Here is an 18,235-nt window from a genome sequence, read left to right as displayed (position 1 = left end):
AGGCTGAGATGAGCAGATCACCTGAGGTCAGGAGTTTTTGAGACCAGCCTGGCCAACAGGGTGTAAACCCGTCTCTACTAAAAATACAAAAATAAGCTGGGTGTCGTGGCAGGCGCCCGTAATCCCAGCTACTCGGGAGGCTGAGGCAGGAGAATTGCTTGAACCTGAGGGCGCAGAGGTTGCAGTGAGCTGAGATCGCACCACTGCACTCCAGCCTGAGCAACAGTGAGACTCTGTCTCAAAAAAAATAAAGAAAGAAAAAATAAAAAGAATGGTACCAGTAGCTAAGAGTGGACAAGTGCTAAAGAGGTAGGGGAGGTAACAGGAGGGGCTGAGGGCTGGGAGAGGGGAAGACTTGGCAGAAACAGGTAAGGTTGAGGTGGTGGAAAGGTTTGAGGGAAGGTCCCAGGCTGCAGGTGAAGGTAGTCTGGAGGAAGCTGACTTTGATCCCTTGGCCAGCAGGGGAGAAGCAGAAGGAGCGGGATTCAGGGAAGGCCCTTGCAGCCTCTGGGCTGTTTGCTTCCTCTCTGACTGGAAGGTCCTGGTTAGGGGGTAGGGCCTGCATCCTTTGAGCTGTTTCACTTTCAAAGTGGCATCACAGGTGGATGGTTCTTTTAAAAACCCTGGCACCAATGGAATGAAATGGAACACGTAGGCAGCAGGAAGATTCGCCGCCACCCACACCAGGGAAGTGAGGCTGGCACTGGGCTGCATGTGTGCCACCTCCAGGCAGCCAGGAGACTCCCCAGGGCAGAGAGGGCCTGCCCAGCACCCATGGCAGCTTCAGCACTTGCAGAGGGCAGCACCCCCTGGGGCCTGGGGGTGGGGGAAGGGATTGGGTGAGTACCATGGGCTCCTTTGTCAGACCCAGGAAGGAGAGTGGGGGCAGCTACCGGAAGTAGGGGGATGAGAAGCTCCCTCCGGAATGTATGCCCCCATCTCCCCTCCCCTCTCCTCCCCTCCCCTCCCCTCTCCTCCCCTCTCCTCCCCTCCCCACATGCACAGCCCCTGCACATGCTCAGTGTGCCCATGAATTGGGTTGGTTGGGGGAGGGCACTGACTGGCACCCCCACTTAAAGGGCCAGTGCCACACTTGCCTGTTCCCAACAAGGGCAATGGGACCTGGCCACCTTTCCCCCCAATACCGTTACTTCCTTTTGGACCCCCTCCCCCACTCCCTGGCAGCTTCCTCCTGCCCCACCCCACCAATCTCTGCCCACCCCTCTCCCTCATTCCCTGACCCTATTGCAGGCAGGGTCTGTCCACTGGGCACAGAAGTTTCCACCTGGGGTCGGGCAGTTCCTGCCGGGGAAGAAAGAGGGATCCTAAGACAGGCTGGGCAGGGGTGGTGGGAGGCTTCAACAATCACTCCGGTGAAACATATGTTCTCTGTGCTTCCCTCCCCCGGCCCAGTTGACCAAGAGGGTCCCAGAAAGCACAGGGTGTGAGGGCAACTCTGGAAAGGCCCAGGGAGGCTGTGTCCAAGCCCAACTTCCCCAGCTAGGGCGTGTGATGGGGGGGGTGGGGGTGTCTTGTAAATTGGAGCTTCCACCATTGCAGTAGGCGGAGTGGAGGCCCAGGCTTCAAGACCAAGCAGCAGGTGTGGGAACAACTGGAAGCAGCAAAGGGGGCGGGGCACCGAGGGACCCAGGCCCGGCTCCCACCCACAGCTGAGCCGGTTCTCTCCAGTGCTAAGCCCCAGCTCTGGCCCCAGGACGATCTCCTCCCTGAACACCCCTTACCCAGGAATAAGGGAGCCAGACGGGGGGAGGGGCGGACAGGGAGCCTTTTCATGGACCCCTCCCATTTGGGTTCAGGCCCTCCCACACTCCCTGCTAGCATCCTCTCCTTTGTTCTCTTCTTGCCCCACCCACCCTCCAGCGGAGTGAGGTGGGGGTACAGGAATTAACCCACCGAGGTGCTGCCCTATTTGCGCCCTTCAGCCTTTTATGTGTAAGGGGGATGTTGGAGGAGCAGCTAGCAGCTTTCCTGCCTCCAGGCTCCTCAGCTTCTGGGCCCAGAAGGGCCAAACTCTTCACCTGCCCCTCCCTGGCATGACCAGCCCACAATGCACCCCCAGTACTCTCACCCACACCCCTCCCCTGACACTCCAGCAGCCCTCTGGAATCTTCTCTCACCTCCTAGACACACACACACACACAGAGGCACCTCCGGGTAAACAACCTTTGTCCACCTTTGTCCCGGGCCTCGTCTCTCCCTCGGGCTCCATGCTGAGGAATGCAGCTGGGAGGCTGCCAGCAAATGCCAAGGGGCCTCTGGGTCCCAGGCTAGCACCCCACCGCACCCCACAGGGGCAGGCAGGCCTCCAGAGGCTCTCCTGGAATCCAAAAAGCCACTTCCTCGCTAAGCCTCTGGTTTCCCGTCTGCAAAGTGGGGATGGTCATTCCTGCTGCCCTTCTTGACTGAGCCGTCTGAGGACCCAGGGTTCCAGAGGCAGGTCTCCCAGATGGGATTTTGCTTTCTCTTGAAACCCATGCGTTCCTAGAATCTGTTCCCTGTTTCATTGTAGGAGGCTCTGGCCAGGCCTGGGTGTGGCAGTATAGAAATGAAAATTGTCCTGGCAACACACAAGATTTCATCAACATTTCCATCCCCAACAGCTCCTGGGCCGAGCCTCATCTTGCCCAACGTGGCCTGTCAAGATGAGGGCCTGGAAGAGAAGCCAGACTGGGCAGCCAGGCCTCTGCCCCTCCCCTTGCCTGGTGGCACAGCCAGCACTGGCTCACTGGTGAGTTGACTAATTTCCTCCGCCACCACTAGTTGTCCATGTTCATTGCTGCCTGACACCCAACACCAGCCTGCAAGGGCACCAGGAGGGGATGGAAGAGACAGGGTGTCTGGGGAAGGGTGGCTCTGAGTGTGAGGGGGTGGGTGAGCTTGTCTCAGAGCCTGACGCTGGCTGGTGGTATCTGCTGGCTGGTGGTATCTGCGTTACCCAGGCTGACCCAGCTCTCTCTGATGCAGACAGGCGAGGGCCTCACACACTTGAGAGAGAATTCACACCCACATGATGAGGCTGAGAGAAGCAGGACGCACAGACACATGGCAGGCACCAGGACAGCCAGGCTGCTCTGCTCTGCTCTGCTGGGGATCCATGTGCTGTTCCCCTCTGTCTCTTGACTTTATTTTCTACCAGGAGAGCGCCTCCCTTAGTACCCTTGGGAGGTAAGGGACAAACACAAACACGTGATGACTAACCTCAGGCCCAACCCCCTGCAGAGAGGGTCAGGGTTGGGGGCTGTCAAGAACAAGGAGGCACAAGGCACCCAGAACCCGTCTAGTCCAGCCTTTAAACTGTGGGGAGAATACAGGGAGCTCAGGAGCAAACTCTGAAGGAACCCCTGGGCCTGGGTCTTCTCCGAAAACCCCTGTTCTCTCCTTCAGGGAAAGCTCACAGCTCCTCACAGCGATCTGGTATCTTGAGCGTCAGTTTCTGGCCGAAACTGGGGGCTCCTGACTGAACTCCCTCCCACCTAGAAAACCTTCTGTGCAGTCTGATTGCTCCAACACCCACAGAGCAGGATTCAGGTATCCCGGACACCTTGGGAGGTCCCCATCCAGAGGTCTGCTGTCCTGCCAGGCTTGGGGCAGCAGGGACTGGGACCCCACTCAGACCTCTCTGGGGCAAATGTTTTGGTTCTCACAACAGCCCTAGTGAAATCAATCCTAGACACTCCCATTTGGTCCCACCAAGGCCATTTAATTTCTCTGTAAAGGGTAAGATGACACAAAGGAGCCAACTATGGAAACAGTGAGGTGGGAGTCTGAACCGATTTAGCTGTTCTCAGGTGGCACAGGGTGTTGACGGTGGTTTTCATCTGCCACCTGCCTCCTTGAGACCCAGCTGGCCTGAGTGTGCACGAAATGGGACCTTCTCCTTGGGTCCACCAGGCTGGGAGGCACCCCTAGGTACCCGGCCCCTCATCACAGCGGCAGCCCTCTCGGTTCCACATCTGGTTCTCCTGACGAAGCCGCTGGTTTTCGGTCCGGAGCCTCTCGACCTCGGCAGCCAGCTCCTCCACCTGGCGGCAGGACTGCTGGCCGGTGCACGCCTGCAGCTGCTGCAGCCTCCTAGTCTCCTCCTCGGCCTGCGACAGCCGCTTCTCCAGCTCCAGGTAGTCTCGCACCAGCTCCTGCTTGCTGCGGCCCTGCAGGCTCTCGGTGTGGAAGCGCTCGTAAATCTCAGAGAAGTCCTTCCGCTGGAACTCACCGTGCGCTCGGCCCCGCCCATCACCGTCCCCGGCCTCACTCTCCCCACTGGAACCTGGGTGGGAGATCCCATGGGGCACATCCAAGTTGGGCTCCTCCGGGTCTCTGTCATTCATCAGGAACTGGGTGGTGTTGTAGGGGGCCACGGGCTGACCTTTGGCGAACATCTCCTCGCGGACCCGGGAGGCCCTCTGGCTCTGCCTCTCATCCCGCTGTTGTTTCTCAGCCCAGCTCAGCTCCAGGTAGGGTCGCCAGTGCCTTTTGCGCTTCGACGGCCGCCGACGGTGTTTCTTCCGGGCCAGCACAGCCTCCGCTGAGCAGCCCCCTGGGCTCTGGGTCCGGGGACTCCTACTGTTCCAGCCCAGGCCACCGACAGCCCCAGCAAGATCTTCATCCTCTGAGTGGCTCTCCATCCGCGGTGTCAGGGGCAGGGAACCACCAGAGTCATGAGGCTCAGGGGGTGTTTGGGGGCTCCCCGGGGCACCAGAGGTCTAAAGAGAGGGAGGAGGAAGAAGGATGGATCAGACAGCCTGTCCTTGGAGGTGGGACCCTTCCCTCTCTACCCAGCCTGAAGCCAACCTTCCCACACTCAGCTAACTTGGTCACTCTTAGCCCCTCAACCTGTTTCAACCATTTGTTTACAAAGCGACCTGTCTACTCTCTGTCCCCCAACCTTCCCCAAGTAAACTCATGGTGAGAGCAGGAATTTTGCCTGTATGTTTCACTCTGTAATTTCAATGCCTAGAATAATACCTGGCACTGAGTAGGAGTTCCATAAATACTGTCCAAATGAGTAAAGTAGGAGAAGAAGAAAACTGGGATAGAAGATGGATCTTGATGCATTTGCTTGATCAGAAGCCCAAATGGCACCGGCTCTCCCCTCTTCCCAGAAAACCTGACTTTCAAACACAGCTGGCTTCATGGGCAGGTGACCTGTGAAGTCCCACAGAGGCCCCACGCCTGGCTTCATGCTGTCCTTGTCTTAAACATATTATTCAAAAAAAAACCCTTATTTTTATTTTATTTCATTTTTTGAGACGGAGTCTTGCTCTGTCACCCAGGCTGGAGTGCAGTGGCGCAATCTTGGCTCACTGTAACCTCTGCCTCCGGAATTCTCCAGCCTCAGCCTCCTGGGTAGCTGGGATCACAGGCACGTGCCACCACGCTTGGCTAATTTTTTGCATTTTTAGTAGAGACAGGGTTTCACCATGTTGGCCAGCCTAGTCTCAAACTCCTGACCTCAGGTGATCCACCCGCCTCAGCCTCCCAAAGTGCTGAGATTATAGGTGTGAGCCACCGCGCAAGGCCTACAATAAGTTTTTTTAGGCTCAGCATGGTGGCTCAGGCCTGTAAAGCCAGCACTTTGGGAGGCCGAGGTAGGCGGATCACCTGAGGTCAGGAGTTTGAGACCTCACTGCAACCTCTGCCTCCCGGGTTCAAGCGATTCTCCTGCCTCAGCCTCTTGAGTAGCTGGGACTACAGGCGTGCACCACCATGCCAGGCTAATTTTTGTATTTTTAGTACAGATGGGGTTTCACCGTGTTGGCCAGGCTGGTCTGGAACTCCTGACCTCAAGTAATCTGCCCACCTCGGCCTCCCAAAGTGCTGGGATTATAGGCATGAGCCACTGCACCTGGGCTTTTTTTTTTTTTTTTTTTTTTTGAGGTGGAGTCTCGCTCTTTCGCCCAGGCTGGAGTGCAGTGGCCTGACCTCGGCTCACTGCAACCTCCACCTCCCAGGTTCAAGCGATTCTCCTGCCTCAGCCTCCGGAGTAGCTGGGATCACAGGCGCCCACTACCATGCCCAGCTAATTTTTTGTGTTTTTAGTAGAGATGGGGTTTCACCATGTTGGCCAGGCTGGTCTCAAACTCCTGACATCAAGTGATCCACCCGCCTCGGCCTCCCAAAGTACTGGGATTACAGGCGTGAGCCACTACCGCCAGCCACCTTTTTTCATCTTTTAGAGCTTAGTTCCAATGTCACTTCCTCAGGGAGCCCCTCCTTGACCACCCTACCTAAAGTAGACTCCCCCATCTCCCCTCCCTAGTGATTCTATCACGTCACACAGTTAGCACATAGCATTTAGCATATGGCCATTTAACATCTGTCTTCCTCATGTGAGAACGCATCTTGTCTGTCTGTCCAAGTCACCACTATATTCCTATGCACAGCACAAGGGCAGTGCTCAGTAAGTATCTGTTAAGTGGACTAAAGCTTATAGGATCGGGAGATCCAAAAGATATTGGGAAATAAGACTTACGGCCGGGTGTAGTGGTTCATGCTAGTAATCCCAGCACTTTGGGAGGCCAAGGAGGGTGGATTGCTCAAGCCCAGGAGTTCAAGACCAGCCTGGGCAACATGGCAAAACCCTATCTCTATCAAAAATTACAAAAAATTAGCCAGGCATGGTGGTGAGCACCTGAAATCCCAGCTACTTGGGAGGCTGAAGTGGGAGGATCACTTGAGCCCAGAAGGTTGAGGCTGCAGTGAGCTGTGATCGTGCCACTGCACTGCAGCCTGAGTGACAGAGCTGGAGTCTCAAAAAAAAAAAAAAAAGACTCCCCTTCTCTATCCTTCTGGCATAAAGAAGAGGCAGCGGGCCGGGCACAGTGGCTCATGCCTGTAATCCCAGCACTTTGGGAGGCCAAGGCTGGTATATCACCTGAGTTTAGGAGTTTGAGACCAGCCTGGCTGGTCTCTACTAAAAATACAAAAAAATTGGCCGGGCATGGTGGCCCGCACCTGTAATCTCAGCCACTCGGGAGGCTGAGGTAGGACAATCGCTTGAACCTGGGAGGCGGAGGTTGCAGTGAGGCGAGATCACGCCACTGCACTCCAGCCTGGGTAACAGAGTGAGACTCTGTCTCAAAAAATAAAATAAAAAAATTAAATTAAACAATAAAATAAAATAAAATGATGGAACATATTTATTCCAGGCAGAAGTTGGTAGTTGGTATCACTCTCCAATATGAATGGCAGGAAAGAGATCCTCTCCAAGGAGAGGGAGGGTCAGCCTCCAGTCTGCAGTGAGAGAGTTCCAGAACTTATCTAAGAGGTAGAAAGGCTGTCAAAAGAGTGTGTTCGGGGCATCTGTTTATCTCTGTTGTGGGAAGGGTGGGAGTACTGGGTGTGGGAGATGGGAAATGAATTGCTCTAAGTTTGTGGTTTGGGCAATTTCTAATAATAACCACTACCACTGGTATGTTGTTGAATAATATGCAACGCAGTCCAGAGACATGTGAGCATGGTCCATGCACACAGGGTGTGTACTGAGGAATGTGGTGTATGCGCGGCCCTTAAGAGCCAGGCATATGTCATGTATGTTTTGCAGACCCTGAAGAGAATTTCAGGGAAAAGGAGGTATGTCAGGGTGTGTATGTGTGTGGGATGTGTATATATGTGGAGTTTGTTGTGATACTTCACCTGCAGGGAAATCACCAAATATAAGCAATAGCCCTTGTCTCCACCAGTGGCTTGGGCCAAATGAGACAGAGCTGTTGCCCCACCTGGGACAGGCAAGGCCACTGGGACGCCAAGGCATGGTGGCTTGTTGGTGTGCACAGTCACATGCTCCCAGCCCTCAGTAGAAGTGCCCTGTTGATCCTCCACCCTCACCCAAGCGAGCCTAGCCCCCTAGCCCTACCTGCTGCCTCCCTCCTGAAGACTTGGCCCTCTACCACCATGACCACTACTGTAGATAAGTTGTGTGACCTGGCTGAACATTGTAGCCCTGACACGTCATGAATTCCGAATTCAGTCAAGCCAGAAAACATGGAATAGGCTAGGCAGGGTGGGTCAGAAGCTCTCTAACCCCTGTCCTAAGCCCCCTGCTTATCTATAGGGAGTCATGGACTAAGGAAGAATGGGTAAGGGCAGGTAGTGAGAGAACACGGGCTGAACAAGCATGGGTTCTTGTTGCCGGGTTGGGAAGTGCCATCCTCTGAGGGCCTGATATGATCTTTCTCTCTCCTCTTTCGTGGGTTATATCCTACCCCCTACCTCCATTCCAAATTATTATTATTTTTGAGAAAGTCTGACTTTGTCACCCAGGCTGGAGTGCAGTGGCATGATCTCAGCTCAGTGCAACCTCTGCCTCCTGGGTTCAAGTGATTATCATGCCTCAGCCTCCCAAGCAGCTGGGATTACAGGCATGCACCACCACGCCGGGCTAATTTCAGGTTTTTTTTTTTTTTTTTTTTGAGACGGAGTCTCCCTCTGTTGCCCAGGCTGGAGTGCAGGGGCATGAGCTCAGCTCACTGCAACCTGCGCCTCCCAGTTTCAAGCGATTCTCCTGCCTCAGCCTCCCAACTAGCTGGGATTATAGAAATGTGCCACCACGCCTGGCTAATTTTGTATTTTTAGTAGAGATAGGGTTTCTCCATGTTGGTCAGGCTGGTCTCGAACTCCTGACCTCGGGTGATCTGCCCACCTCAGCCTCCCAAAGTGCTGGGATTAAGGCGTGAGCCACTGCGCCCGGCTTCTAGCCTTTTTTTTTTTTTTTTTGAGAGAGTTTTGCTCTTGTTGCCCACGCTGGAGTGCAATGGCGCAATCTCAGCTCACTGCAACCTCTGCCTCATGGGTTCAAGTGATTCTCCTGCTTCAGCCTCCTGAGTAGCTGGGATTACAGCCGCCTGTCATTACGCCCATCTAATTTTTGTATTTTTAGTAGAGACAGAGTTTCACCATGTTGGCCAGGCTGGTCTTGAACTCTTGACCTCAAGTGATCCACCCACCTCAGCCTCCAAAAGTGCTAGGATTACAGGTGTGAGCCACTGCGCCTGGCCTGTTTTTGTTTTTGTATCTTTTTTGAGATGGAATGTCACTCTGTCGCCCAAGCTAAAGTGCAGTGGTGTGATCTCAGCTCACTGCAACCTCTGCATCCTGGGTTCAAGTGATTCTCGTGCATCAGCCTCTTGAGTAGCTGGTATTACAGGCATGTGCCACCATGCCCAGCTAATTTTTGTATTTTTAGTAGAGATGAGGTTTCACCATGTTGACCAGGCTGGTCTTGAACTCCTGGTCTCAAGTGAATTGCCTGCCTGGGTCCATTCCAAATTATGACCCAAAAACTCTTCTTCCTGCTTCAGACTTGGTTCTTAGCCTGGACAAAATGTAAACGTTCAACCCAGTCCCTCCATGCCGTCTTTGGACTTGAGGTCAAGGCAATGTTCTGTTGTCAGAAGGCCCTAGGTTTAAACCCTGGGTCTGTTGCTTGTAGACAGCATGATTCTGGAACAGGTATTTCAGGTCTCAGAACCTTAGCTTCTAGGAATTGGAAATAATTCCTACCTGAAAGTGTTACTAAGATTTTTTGTTTGTTTGTTTGTTTTTGTTTTTTTTTTTTTGAGACGGAGTCTCGCTCTGATGCCCAGGCTGGAGTGCAACTGTGAGATCTTGGCTCACTGCAACCTCCACTCCCTGGGTTCAAGCGATTCTCCTGCCTCAACCTCCGAAGTAGCTGGGATTACAGGCATGCGCCACCACTACGCTAGGCTAATTTTGCATTTTCAGTACAGACAGGGTTTTGCCATGTTGGTCAGGCTGGTCTCGAACTCCTGACCTCAGGTGATCCACCCACCTAGGCCTCCTAAAGTGCTGGGATTACAGGTGTGAGCCACCACACCCGGCCAGTTACTAAGATTTCATAAGCTAGCACAGACTGGGATTCCGGCCTATTGCCTAGTACATAGTACGGACTCGTCAAAATACTGGTTTTCCAAATCTGCCAACACATCTGAGACAAGAAGTTTGGATCTCAGCTGTGGGACCCATGCTCGGGGTACTCGGGTGGGCAGGAGGGCAGGGACTTACCTTGGCCTCCTCCAGGGCCACTGGTGACTCTGCATTACAGGCGGTCTGGTTCGGAGTGGCCATCATCTTCCGTTCCAAATCTTTCAGCAGACGCCTGGAACTAGTGACACACCTGCTTTGAACAACAACAGAAACCTAAATTCTGAAGGAACGTTCTCAGGAATAATCTGGCTGCCCAGTATTGTTTGCCCAGGCGGTGGCAGCCATTTTGTACCCCAGCCCTTCATACCCTTATTCTCAAATGCAGGCCCCGAAGGCTGCCTCCACCGCTGGTTTTCACACCTCCGGCCAGCAAGGGGCCAAATGGGATTCAGGGGCCGTCTTCCCTGTCCTGCTCCTCGGTTCCCTCACCAGGACTCATGTCCTGTACTGTCCTCCTGGAAGTCACCGAGACCCAGGCTGGCAGCCAGGAAGCCAGGTGTAAGTTTTGTTTCCCCAACCACCAAAGGGGAAAAGGAGGACTGCCTGGGGAGGCTGGGAGTGCAGCGGGGCTCCTGCCACCACGGGAGAACATGGAGCAAGCTCAGGAGTCCTTCCCCACTGTCTCCAGGGGCCCCAATCTTGATGCAGCCCTGCACCTCCAACCTTCTCCCCAAGCTGGGCTCCAAAGGCCAGAAGCACAGCTGGGACCTGGGCCAGCCTAGTGCTGAGGCCTTTTCCTCTAAGGTCCTGGCCTGCCTCCCTCCTTCCTCTCAGAAAGGGAAACACGGGAAAGGGGAAAGAGGTCTTTGTGCTACATGCAGCTGGGAGGGAAACCCAACTGGGATAAGGATGGATTTCTTGGAAGAGGGGAGATAGTCATGGAAAGAGGTTTTGCAAAGGTGGAACTGACCTATTCGCTGTCAAGGGCTATGCACACCACTACATCTGTGTGTCTTTCTGTGCGACTGCCTGTCGGTGCAATTCCCAACGCCTGAGCCCTACCTCTTGCTGCAGTTGCAGCAGCTCTGGTCAAGCCGCTCAGGCCACTAAGATGGGGGGAGGAGATAGCCTGAACGCGTGGTGCCTGTTGGGGATTGTAGTTCTTCTAGCCTGGAAAGCGATCCAAGCGCCTGTAACGTCAACAGCCACAACCGAGACTCCAAAACCCATCTACCCTTGCGCGGGGGCAGACGGCCGCCGCGCATCGCTGCCTTCTTCGATTGGTCAAGCCTTCTGCCAATATTCTCGCTTTTGGCAACGATTAGCTGTGAGGAGGCACAACTGGACCCGCCTTCTCCGAACTCAATTAAAGAGTTCATTGATGGCGTTAATCTTTACGGGGCAGAAAATAGATCCGGCTAAGATGGGCGGGGCAGTAGGCGCGGAGGGATCCTTGGCCTTTGAGGAAGGCGACGAGAAGATCGGTGGCCATCGCCGCCATTTTGGGCTGGGAGGAGGCAGCGGAGGGACTCGCTGCGCAGTGAGAGCACCCCGTGGGGGGTGGTCCGGGCGCGGGGAGAGGCCGGGCCGAGTGGGCTGCCTGAAGTGGCGGCGCCGGGAGACGGCGGGAAGTGGGACCGGGAGCCAGGGAGGGTGAAGGGAGTCTCCCCGGCCGATCCCGGTCCTCAAACCGTCCCGGCAGCCCCGCAGCCTCGCCTCTCACAGAGTGCGGGGTTCTTCGGTAATTACCGCGTGTTTCCCGAGACCCCAGCAGGGGAGAGGCTGGTGAAACGGCTCCCCTCTGCCGTCCTTCCACAGGGGCGCGGATCCTGAGGCCGAGCTCTGCCAACTTCCCTCCCCACCCCCATTCGGCCTGGGTATGGCGGCGAGGCCCCGCACAGAGGGACTCCCACTTCGACTGAAGAGGTGGGGGCGACGCCAGATTCCAGAGGCTGGCGCCGCGGGGGAGGGCGGAGGTCGCAGGTCTGGCCACAAGTCGGCGTGGCAGTCAGCTGGAGGCTCCGAGAGCGGAGATCCCAGTGCACCCACCTTACCTCGCTTACACCAAAGCGCCATCTCGCCGCCCGGGGTGCGAAAAACCACGGCCCTCTTAAACTACTGTAGCAACCACTAATTCCCCCGGGACCAGCTAGAGAGGGGCACGTGGAAACCTTCACGAGCCCGGTGCCTGAAGGTCTCTGAGGCTCTTGCCCTCAAGATCTCTCCCATTCAGCCCCGATTCTCCGGACAACCTGACCTAGCATGTCGCCAGCCTCTTGGTGAAAGGCCTAAAGTGTGCTGCCCCACTTCTCTTGAAAGTTTACACCGAAGGGATGAGGTTTTGCCCTTTATAGGGTTGGGGCACAAAGTCGGAGTCGCTGCGACTCCGAAATAGAAATGGAGTTGCCCATTTCGTATGCTTCATCAACATCTGCTTGCATTTTGAAATCCGAGTCTTAACTTTTACAAAACTTTTAGAGAAATGGCTGCCCTCCTAGAGGGAAAAACAACTACAGTAATTCCAATTCCATTGTAATCTTTGTAAGACTACAAAATCTTTCCAGTTTAAAGATTTTTCTCTTCCCACAGACTAAACAAAATCAGAGTATTTTGTGTTCTAGTGGTGTATTGTTACTAGGTAACCTCTATTTTTTGAAATTCCAAGTAATTGAAGGATCACTTTTGTAGATCCTAAATGCTACCAAAATAGAAATTGGAGTTTTTATCTACTTCATATGTGTAGCGTTTAAGAGATGAGGAGACCTGCTTTGAAAGAATAAACTCTTAACCTTACATTATAGCTGTAGCAGCTTCTTAAAGATTAAGTTTGATGTGAAGTTCTTTTATTGAATTGCAGGTTAAACCATCTTATTTCCTACTGCTTGAAATCTAAATCCAGAGAGATTTGTGGCTCAAGGATATCTTCAAATAAAAGTTCTATTGCTAAAATGTCAGTTAAAATTATGCCTAGGTAGGCGCTGAAGTAGGAGAGGCTTTGACGTAGCAGGGTGACTGGCAGTGAATTTTGTGGGTACCTTGTGATGAGTCTCATTATCAGTTACAAATGGTCAAAACATGCCTAAGCCTTCAGCCTTACTAAAAGTTTTCCAGAACTTGGCCTGGCGCGGTGGCTCACGCCTGTAATCCCAGCCCTTTGGGAGGTGGAGGCGGGTGGATCACCTGAGGTCAGGAGTTTGAGACCAACCTGGCCAACATGGTGAAGCTCTTTCTCTACTAAAAATACAAAATCAGCCGGGTGTGGTGGTGCGTGCCTGTAATCCCAGCTACTCAGGAGGCTGAGGCAGGAGAATCGCTTGAACCCGGGGGGGCAGAGTTTGCCATGAGCCTCTCACCGTTGCACTCCAGCCTGGGTGACAGAGTAAGACTCCGTCTCAAATAAAAAAAGGAAAAAAAAAGGTTTTCCAGAACTGAAGTTCTGCTCCTTCTATTAATAACTTTTCTTCAGTTGAAGTGACAACTCCATAGCATTAACTTTTTTCCCTCTGCTCCCCAGATGTCTTACAACTGGATTACAAAATAGAATCATAATGCATTGACTAGGGTCCTCAATCCAAAACTGGAACCACTTACTCCTAACTGAAGCTTCAGTACACTTGATCCCTACTGTGGGTTGATTTTTTGCCTGCATATGACATGTTGGCTCTACACTGATCAAGAGATGTGAGTTTAAAAAGCTAACTAACTTGGTAGGACTTAAATAGTCATAGGAGCAGAAAAGGCTTTTGAAGATGATCTTTGGGGGTCTTCTGTCAAGAATTTAATGGGGGAGGATCCTAGACACCTGGGATTCATCCTCCATTATGAAGTAATCTAGTGAAACTTTTGGATGCTACTGAGTGGCAAATACTGTACCAGCAGCAGAAATTTGTTACTCCTTTGTAAATGAAACTTACTATCCTTAAGATTGACCCACAGGCTTTTCCATTCTTTGCTAAGAAAAATTGGGAATAGGCCGGGCACAGTGGCTCACATCTGTAATCGCAGCACTTTGGGAGGCCAAGGCGGTCAGATCACAAGGTCAAGAGATTGAGACCGTCCTGGCAGACATGGTGAAACCCCATCTCTACTAAAAATACAAAAATTAGCTGAGTGTGGTGGTGTGTGCCTGTAGTCCCAGCTACTTGGGAGGCTGAGGCAGGAGAATTGCTTGAACCCCGGGGGTGGAGGTTGCAGTGAGCCGAGATCACGCCACTGCACTCCAGCCTGGGTGACAGAGCGAGACTCTGTCTCAAAAAAAAAGAAAAGAAAAATTGGGAATAAAACCGGCTTATTAATGGCCTCCTGGTTATCTAAGGAAAACACAGGACTGAAGGACTGAAAATTAGGAACTCCAAGTTCTGTTTCTGTGTGTGCTGCCCTTGACTTGGTTGACTTGGCCAGAGGCCAAATACTGATGATGAGGCCAAACTGGTCATTTTGTTGCTTAGTCTATTGTTCATCTACTGTTCAACCAGACTTTCAACTTCCTCTTCAGCTCTCCCCTCTCGGATGAGTTGCATTATGCTTTTATGACAAATTCTACAAACTCTATGTTCATTTGAAAATGGTATCAGTGCTGTCTCCCTCATAAATGCCTAGAGGAGTAACTAGTCTTAAGTCGCTATGTAAACACCTACTCCCTGTAACTTTGTTATATGAGAACTTCACAACGAATGCTTCAAAGATCATTGGGGCAGTTGGAAAGCCTGCCTTACCAAAGTGTGGCCTTAGTTGTCCATAGCATCACAAAAGAGCCATCTAAGTAGGCTGAATGAGGATCAGTCTCAGGGTGCCCACTGGTTGTGGCTGTGAAGTCCTGGACACTCATTTTGCCTGATGGCCAAATCCTAGGGACCAGTGACTATGTGTGAGTAGGATTCGTTGACAGAGATAGGAGTTTTTTTTTTTTTTTTTTTTTTCCTACTGCCTGTATAATTGCAGAAAAGGAGTGATTCTTTATAGTAATTCCCCCTCTTCGGGATGAAGATGCTTGTTTCTGTTTGGTTTCCACAGTTAATCAATTTTTTTTCTTTTCTTTTGAGATGGAATCTTGCTCTGTCGCCCAGGCTGGAGTGCAGTGGCGCGATTTCGGCCCGCTGCAACCTCCACCTCCCAGGTTCAAGCGATTCTCCTGCCTCAGCCTCCTGGTAGCTGGGATTACAGGCACTTGCCACCATGCCTGGCTAATTTTTGTATTTGTATTTTATTATTATTGTTTTTTGAGATGGAGTTTCGTCTGGTTGCCAAGGCTGGAGCGCAATGGCATGATCTCGGCTCACCACAACCTCCGCCTCCTGGGTTCGAGCTATTCTTCTGCCTCAGCCTCCCGAGGAGCTGGGACTATAGGCATGTGCCACCATGCACGGCTAGTTTTGTATTTTTAGTAGAGACGGGGTTTCTCCATGTTGGTCAGGCTGGTCTTGAACTCCCAACCTCAGGTGATCCTCCCGCCTTGGCCCTCCAAAGTGCTGGGATTACAGTCAATGAGCCACTGTGCCCGGCCTGTATTTGTATTTTCAGTAGAGACGGGGTTTTACCATGTTGGCCAGTCTGGTCTCCAACTCCTGACCTCAGGTGATCTGCCCGCCTCGGCCTCCCAGTGTGCTAGGATTGCAGGCGTGAGCCACCATGCCTGGCCAGTTAATTTTTTATGCTCCTGTGTTTAGACCCCAACATCCTGTTCTTGATCTTTTTTGGCAGAAATTTGGCCAAAGATTGAAACTTTGCCTCCTGGACCATATGTTTTGTTCCAGTTGCAAAGTATGACTTTTATCCTTTGGTCAGCAGTTCCCATGGTGTTTAGGGCCTGAATTTGACATTCTTTTTTTTTTTTTTTCTTTTTGAGATAGAGTCTAGCTCTGTTGCCCAGGCTGGAGTGCAGTGGCATGATCTTGGCTTGCTGCAACCTCTGCCTCCCGGGTTCAAGCAATTCTCCCTGCCTCAGCCTCCCAAGTAGCTGGGATTACAGGTGCCCACCACCGTGCCTGGCTAATTTTTGTAGTATTTGTTTGTTTGTTTGTTTTTGAGACAGAGTCTCACTCTGTCACCAGACTGGAGTGCAATGGCGCAGTCTCGACTCACTGCAACCTCCGCCTCCTGGGTTCAAGCGATTCTCCTGCCTCAGCCTCCCGAGTAGCTGGGACTACAGGTGGGTGCCACCATGCCTAGCTAATTTTTTAATGTATTTTTAGTAGAGACGGAGTTTTACCATATTGGCCAGGATGGTCTCAATCTCTTCACCTTGTGAACCGCCCGCCTTGGCCTCCCAAAGTGCTGGGATTACAGGCGTGAGCCACTGTGCCCGGCCAATTTTTGTAGTTTTAGTAGAGACGGGATTTCACCATGTTGGCCAGGCTGGTCTCCAACTCCTGACCTCAGGTGATCTGCCCACCTCGGCCTCCCAAAGTGCTGGGATTACAGGCGTGAGCCACCGTGCCTGGCAACATTCTCTTTTTTTAAAAAAATAACTTTTTATTTCTAGCCTCAACCATTTACACTTTGTGTGAGAAAGAATAATAAAGTGGAATTGTTATTCCAGTGATGTGCAAATGTGAGAAATAGTACTTCCCCCAAAAAAACAAACCTTGAAACCCCACAAACTCAAGTGTACTTAAGTACTTAATGTTCAAGTACTATTTAACTATAACCAACTTTTCCACCACACTGTTGTGAATATTTGTTGCTAGCTGTTATGGGTATAAGTGATCAAGGGAAGAACTGATGCATTACCTAATGCTTGACTAAATATAGCCAGCCCTTAAGTAGGTAGACTATTTGGTTGTGGGTTTTGTTGTTTAAGTCTGTGGAGTCCCTCTTTGGTTTCTCTAACTTTTGCAGTCATTAGGGCAGAGTGTATTTATTTACATTTCTCCAAGCAAAGTCTTGCTCTGTTGCCCAGGCTAGAATACGGTGGCGGGATCTCGGCTTACTGCAACCTCTGCCTCCCAGGTTCAAGCAATTGTCCTGCCTCGGCCTTCCGAGTAGCTGGGATTACAGATACCTGCCACCATGCCTGGCTAATTTTTGTATTTTTAACAGAGACAGGATTTTGCCATGTTGGCCAGGCTGGTTTCGAACTTTTGACCTCAAGTGATCCATCTGCCTCGGCCTCCCAAAGTGCTGGGATTACAGGCATGAGCCACCGTGCCTGGCCTAAATTTACTTTTTAATAGAGACGAGGCTGGTTATGTTGCCTGTGTTGGTAACTGTGTTGCCTAGGCTGGTCTCAAGTGCCTGAGCTCAAGTGACCCTCCTGCCTTGGCTTCCCAAAGTGTTAGGATTACAGGCATGAAGCCACTGCGCCTGCCCTGTCTAATCTTTATTATGCTTCCCCTTTTTAGAAATACTTAGTCTATTTTTCAGAACTAAACCAGTCTGGAAGTCCCTGGCTCGCTCTCCTAAAACTCTGAAGTCTAAAGGACCCTGTCTCCTGAGGGCTCTAAGAAAAGCTGTCCAGCTAGCTGTGTCAGTTTGAGAAGCAGTTTTTCCTGGTTGAATACCTAGGCCTCAGTAGGAAAAAGGGAACAAACTGAAATTGCTAATTTGTAAGCTTGGTCTTTTAAGCAGCTCAGTTAAAATGCTTGACAGAGGACTTAAGTGAAAGGCTAGAGTGGGCTTGGGGATCATTTATCATCAAAGCCCCCTGTTTAATATAGGTAAATCAGCGGGGTGTGTTGGTATCCACCTTTAGTCCCAGCTACTCAGGAACCTGAGGTGGGAGGATCGCTCAAGCCCAGGAATTTGAGGCTGCAGTGAGATTTTTTTTTTTTGAGACAAAGTCTCGCTCTGTCGCCCAGGCTGGAGTGCAGTGGCACAATCTCAGCTCACTGCAAGCTCCGCCTCCCGGGTTCACGCCATTCTCCTGCCTCAGCCTCTCCGAGTAGCTGGGATTACAGGCGCCCGCCACCACGCCCGGCTAATTTTTTGTATTTTTAGTAGAGACGGGGTTTCACCGTGGTCTCGATCTCCTGAGCTCGTGATCCGCCCGCCTCGGCCTCCAGTGCTGGGATTACAAGGGTGAGCCACCGCGCCCGGCCTGCAGTGAGATATGATAGTGCCACTGCAGTCTAGCTTGGGCAACTTTGGGAGACCCCAGCTTTTTTTTCTTTTTTTTTTTCCCAACTTTTTTTTTTTTTTTTTTTTTTGAGACAGGGTTTCACCATGTTAACCCAGGCTGATCTCAAACTACTGAGCTCAAGCATTCTGCCCACCTCGGCTTTCCAAAGTGCTAGGGTTACAGGTTTGAGTCACCGGGCCTGCTGAAACCCCAATTCTTAAAAAAAAAAACCAAAAACAAAACTTTTTTTTTTCTTGAGACAGAGCCTTATTATGC

The 18,235-nt window shown here is 51.9% G+C and overlaps 1 protein-coding gene and 1 long non-coding RNA gene across 10 annotated transcripts; one reads left to right on the top strand and one right to left on the bottom strand.

The window, feature by feature from the left end:
• The first annotated feature begins 588 nt into the window (after nt 1-588).
• LOC116474975 (uncharacterized) lies at nt 589-4,534 on the top strand. Its single transcript, XR_004249783.2, has 3 exons — nt 589-839; nt 2,622-2,749; nt 3,406-4,534. It is a non-coding gene; the product is annotated as an uncharacterized LOC116474975 (long non-coding RNA).
• Nucleotides 3,701-12,292, bottom strand: HEXIM2 (HEXIM P-TEFb complex subunit 2). 9 transcript variants are annotated; one of them, XM_032163912.2, is made up of 3 exons: nt 11,958-12,292; nt 10,042-10,153; nt 3,701-4,721 (listed from the first exon to the last, which is right to left on the bottom strand). In XM_032163912.2, the coding sequence occupies exons 2-3, from the start codon at nt 10,105-10,107 to the stop codon at nt 3,927-3,929; spliced, it is 861 nt and encodes a 286-aa protein (XP_032019803.1). In that variant the 5' UTR covers nt 10,108-10,153; nt 11,958-12,292; the 3' UTR covers nt 3,701-3,926. The 9 variants fall into 9 exon arrangements, with proteins under 9 accessions (XP_032019803.1, XP_058302135.1, XP_058302136.1 ...); XM_058446152.1 differs by lacking the exon at nt 11,958-12,292 and adding an exon at nt 11,653-11,827 and having other exon boundaries at nt 10,042-10,156; XM_058446153.1 differs by lacking the exon at nt 11,958-12,292 and adding an exon at nt 11,653-11,826.
• Nucleotides 12,293-18,235: the final 5,943 nt, after the last annotated feature.

Source organism: Hylobates moloch, unplaced genomic scaffold, assembly GCF_009828535.3.
Source record: "Hylobates moloch isolate HMO894 unplaced genomic scaffold, HMol_V3 SCAFFOLD_10, whole genome shotgun sequence".
Classification (NCBI taxonomy): domain Eukaryota; kingdom Metazoa; phylum Chordata; class Mammalia; order Primates; family Hylobatidae; genus Hylobates; species Hylobates moloch.
This window is presented reverse-complemented; position numbering and strand designations above follow the sequence as displayed.